Source organism: Mus caroli, chromosome 10, assembly GCF_900094665.2.
Source record: "Mus caroli chromosome 10, CAROLI_EIJ_v1.1, whole genome shotgun sequence".
NCBI classification, from domain to species: Eukaryota; Metazoa; Chordata; class Mammalia; order Rodentia; family Muridae; genus Mus; species Mus caroli.
In genome coordinates, this window is record NC_034579.1 from 50,837,792 (window position 1) to 50,842,752 (window position 4,961).

Sequence of the window (4,961 nt, forward strand, 5' to 3'; positions counted from 1 at the left end):
ACAATGGCCCTTGCCTGCTGCTGACTCAGCAATAATGCAGCAGGTGGATCTGGGTGGATCCGGCTTGAGGAGGACTAGGTACACCTAGAGAACAGGATGCTTTTGCCGGGCCCATGGTTCCTCCAGGTTCACAGTCTGATATGAATGTTAATAAACCTCTAATAGAGAGTAAAAAAAAAAAAAAAAAAACAAACACATACATACATACATGTATGCATGCATACATACATACATATATAACATTATGTAAAACAAAGGAAAATTGTAACTATTTTAGCTAAATGTTTTAATTAGTTCTTTTATTTTATCTAAAAACAATATAATAATTAGAACATGATTTTAAACTTTATTAGAACTATGATAATAGAATTTTTAATTCACTAAACAGTGCTTTTATTCAAAGCTCATCAAAGCCCTGTAATTGTTTAAGCCTTTGGCTTAAATGTTTCAAAACAAAGCATTAGTTCCTTTCTTAGTATTACTAAAGAAAATACACTGGTGTTTAAGTGAAACTACTTTCACACTCATAATCCCTAATACTTTGGTGATAAAGATGAGAGAATCGAGTTCAAGTCCACTTTCAACTACACAGTGACTCTACGACCAACCTGCTTTACACACAGGAAGTTCTGAGAAACAAACCTTATTTAATCCTTATCAGCAGGATCAGCAGACTAGAGCCCTCAAACCAAATCCACTTACTATGCACTTGTGAAAATGTCGTGTTGAAATACCCTCCAATTGTTACCATTTATTGAAAAGCTGCAAAACGGTCCAGTCTCCAAAGCTACAATTACTTACTGCCCGGTCCTTTACACAATATTTCAGTTAACCCTGACTTTAGACACAAAGGATACAGGAGAATAAAGAAAATTTCTATTGCTTTGATAATAATTCTGTGGTATTTACTTTTGTAATCTACCTCATTCATTTATACACTGCAAATCAAAGGTTAAGTGAAAAAGCTTTACAGTTATTAGAATTTCATTTTTTGTTTAAAAAACATATTAATATATAGTATACAAATATAAATCTGTATAAGCCTAGGACTTAAGGGTTATTCCTGTGTTGTTTAGAGTTTTCTTAAATGTGCTGTTACACTTTTTGCATACTGTCTCCAATAAAGCTAGTTTCATCCTTGAGAAAATTAAGGAAAATTATCCTATCTGGGCTACAAAAGATTCAGGCTAGTCAATTACATTGATTTAACTAAAAATAATGAATTTAAAAGATTCATCAGACATTACTACATAGGTAACGTAAGGGCTTAGCACTAGAGACAGAGCTGTGCTCTAATTAATGGGGCATATACCATATCCACATCAAAAGGCAAAGGCAGCTAGGCCATCCAGCTGTGCTGATGAGGACTACAAGAGGGGGTCAGCGCTCACATGGTAGGACCCTGACCCTCGTTCTGCCCCACTGAGACAAGAACCTACAGCCTGGTAGACGGGGTGAGAAAGACAAAGACATCAGCACAGAAGTCTGTATTTTGCTGCTGCTATTGCTCTGAGAGGAACTGTTACTCCACATCAGCTGACAGGGGCGACAGTAGAAAGACTGCTTAAACACGGCTTTCAGTGTTGGGCTGTCATAAGCTTCAGTGGAAACTGCCACTTCAGGCATTAAACATATCCCCCAGTCCAGGTTCAGGAAGCAGCAAACAGAAACTGATTCTAAGCATTATCCTTTACACCCAAGGGAAATGAGCCCTGAATTCTCATGTCTTACAACATCTATTTAAAATTTTTGAAGCTTTTTGAGTCATGACTTTTAGAATCCTTAATAGATCATTCATTTTAAGAAGATTGAAATAGACCACCACTTAAAAGACTATCCTGGTGCTGGGTGTGGTGGCGCACGCCTTTAATCCTAGCACTCGGGATGCAGAGGGAGGTGGATTTCTGAGTTTGAGGACAGCCTGGTCTACAGAGTGAGTTCCAGGATGGCCAGGGCTATACAGAGAAACCCTGTCTCGAACCACCCCCCCCCCCAAAAAAGACTATCCTGACCCTGACTTGACAAAAAATCCTGGGCAGAATAGCTTCTAAATGGGAGATTAATGTCTATCTACCATCACATCTGTCCATGTACAGGTTAAAGGCATTAACACATGCAGAAAAGCAATCAGAACTCAGCACACACCAAGCACAGAAACACAGGCCAGTCCCTCAAATGGTTAGAGAGAAAACATTTTTCCTTACCATCCACTTTTTGAACCACACAGCCTTAGTATCAACTAATGCAAAAAAATAGATGGGATCCAAAATCTTCTGTGGCACCAGGTGGCTTTGCTCGTGTTTGACTGAGAGCAAGGACAGAGTACTCTCCACAATTTCCTCCATATACCTGAGTTTGGGAAAGAAGTGATTTTTAAAAATAAAAAATAAAAATAAAAACTGACAAGGTTTAGTGTGTGTGAGATCAGCAATATTCTTATTCTTATGAAATTACAATGTGATATGTAACCTTGAGATTTTTTTTTCTGTAAATGGTAGAGGCTAAGAGCCACACTCACTCTTTCTGCGCTACAAATCTTAAGTTCTTTCTACGCCAGTACTCTAGCCTCCAAATGTTGTTACCTTTCAGTTTTAGACTCACAGGTGCTATTACAACCTTGTCAGAACTTTTTTTTAACTGAATGGAAAAATAAAATAACATTTAAGAAACTTGTTTAGAGTAGCAAACATCAGGTGAACCCAAGGCCTCATCATCCCATTTCTACAATGTTTTAAGTGACATAAAAACATACTTGGGGAGAACCATTTACACAAATATACACTGACAAAAACTGCACTAAAACCTTCTATCCCAGTGTGCTACGATTAACACGATGTAAAACAGAAACTTGGAGAGGAACACGTCCATTTTAGTTTATAAATTATACTCCATCATTAAGGGAAGCCAGACAATGAGCTCAAGACAGGAATTTGGGACAAAAACCATAGAGGCGTTGCTCGCTGTCTTGCCTCCTCAAGCTTGCTATTTTTCTTATACAGCCCAGGGCCATGTGCCTACAGAAGGTATTGCCCCTGGGAGGCCCCCTATATTAATTTACAGTTACAAAAACACACACATGGGCAAGTGAATAGGGCAGTTCCTCAGATGAGGGTCTATTTCCTAGGTGGTCCTATTTGGTGTCAAGCTGACAAAAACTAAGTGGCATATAGAACCATGTCCATCGCTCAAGACTACTGTTCCTTCGTCCTTGAAATAACTGAGGGACATAGCCTGTACCTTACATCACATGAGTTGGGGAACTTACTTCTCTGGGTGACGAATCCAAAAAGATGGAGCCTCTTTCTGGTACTCATTCAGAAGGCGAACCTATAAGCAATATACAAAAGATCTCAAAATAGTTTAATTCTTAAATATAGCCCTACTTTACATACAGTACATCATAGTAAGTGGATACCTTCTTCAGTAAGCGGGTCACATTGGGACTGGTTATGTCTACTCCAGCTGAAAGAGTAGGAAGGTGATTTTCTCTAGAAAGAAAATATACCTCCAGATATTTAGCTGAAAAGAAAAGTGAAAATATACAGTCATTATATATATTACGAAGTGCTTCTGGAATAAGTCATTTCTTATGCATTTCTTAGTGCATATAGGAGAACAACAATTGAAGTGATTTGAGGAACATACCTAAGCTTGTATAAATCTCCTTGGTCATATGTAACGGTGAGAGTGTAAAAGTCTGTGCGTAGAACTTTAAAATCCGGTCCTAGGGAAACAAAACAGCCCATCCTCATTTGCAACCTTATAGCATCACAGACCAAACACTTCTCACATGGAACAGAAAATAAACACAAGATACACTACGCAGAAACCAGGGGAAGGCCGTATCTATTTTAAAGGGCATGTCTTCATTTAGCCAAAAGTAAAATTATCCACAACTAAGGGTAAAACCAACAACAAAATGCACTGCTGTGAAATCTGGTCACAGCAGGAAGTAGAAATGAATGGTGGCAGGAGGAAGGGTCACGAGGTGCTGTGAAATGAAGCTGCAGGCTTGCACAGAGGTGCTGGAGGCGTTAATGGTGCCATCCAACAGTGGCACAGTAGGCAACACTACATTTTGAAACCTCACATTTCCAAGTCCAGGATTGTTTCTTTATATTTAACTGCAGGAGTATTTAGGAGTCTTTCTAGCAATTATGCCTATTCCCTAGACAAAAAAAAAAAAAATAACGACATAATATTTTGAAATTTTATCACAAAATAAACTGAACAAGAATTAAATGTAGTTTCAAACATGGCTGACACTAGTAGGCATTAAAATGGCACCTGTCTCTTCACTTTCTTTATAATCACTTAAAGATCATGAGAAGCGTAATTCTACTGGTGAAATACAAGTTTCCATTAAATAAAAACAATCTTGCCTCCTATTGTTTTAATCTATAGAAATAAAATTAAATGATCTAGTTTCTAACTCCCAGGCTAATATTTTCATAGGAAATTGGACCCTAGATGTCTAATGATATCTTCCAATAATGCTAAGACATTCCCACGGACCACAGGCTACCCAGTGTTTGAAGCCCATGCTTGGAGTTGCAGTAACACATAAGCATCTGTAATTTTCCAACCACTCATAATAGTTTCACAGAACAACAATGATGTAGCTAGCAATGTAGACATACTACAAATTTAAAATAAAAGGATGGATATTTTAGTCTACTCCAAAATGATTTGATCCTACCTCTAATTTTCGGTTTAACAATTGTTTGTAATCTGTTAATGTAAGTAAGGAACTGCACCTTATTACACAGTAATATACAATACCTGAATAAAGCAATTTGCAATGGCCAACTAGAAACTTTTAATGTGTTTACAGAGATACACTTTCTAAAATGAAGAAAATGTTTGCATTTCCCTGATGATTAAGGATGTTGAACATTTTTTCAGGTGCTTCTCTGCCATTCGGTATTCCTCAGGTGAGAATTCTTTGTTCAGTTCTGAGC

The 4,961-nt window shown here is 37.7% G+C and overlaps 1 protein-coding gene across 2 annotated transcripts in view; it reads right to left on the reverse strand.

Moving 5' to 3' along the window:
- The window catches only part of Tbc1d32 (TBC1 domain family member 32), a 213,273-nt gene that overhangs the window by 169,678 nt on the left and 38,634 nt on the right, over positions 1 to 4,961 (reverse strand). For both annotated transcript variants that reach the window (XM_029482691.1, XM_021174643.2), the window contains exons 6-9: positions 3,646 to 3,724; positions 3,416 to 3,519; positions 3,266 to 3,327; positions 2,205 to 2,349 (exon numbers count right to left, since the gene is read on the reverse strand). In XM_029482691.1, coding sequence (XP_029338551.1) covers positions 2,205 to 2,349; positions 3,266 to 3,327; positions 3,416 to 3,519; positions 3,646 to 3,724 — 390 coding nt within the window. The remainder of the gene's footprint in view (positions 1 to 2,204; positions 2,350 to 3,265; positions 3,328 to 3,415; positions 3,520 to 3,645; positions 3,725 to 4,961) is intronic.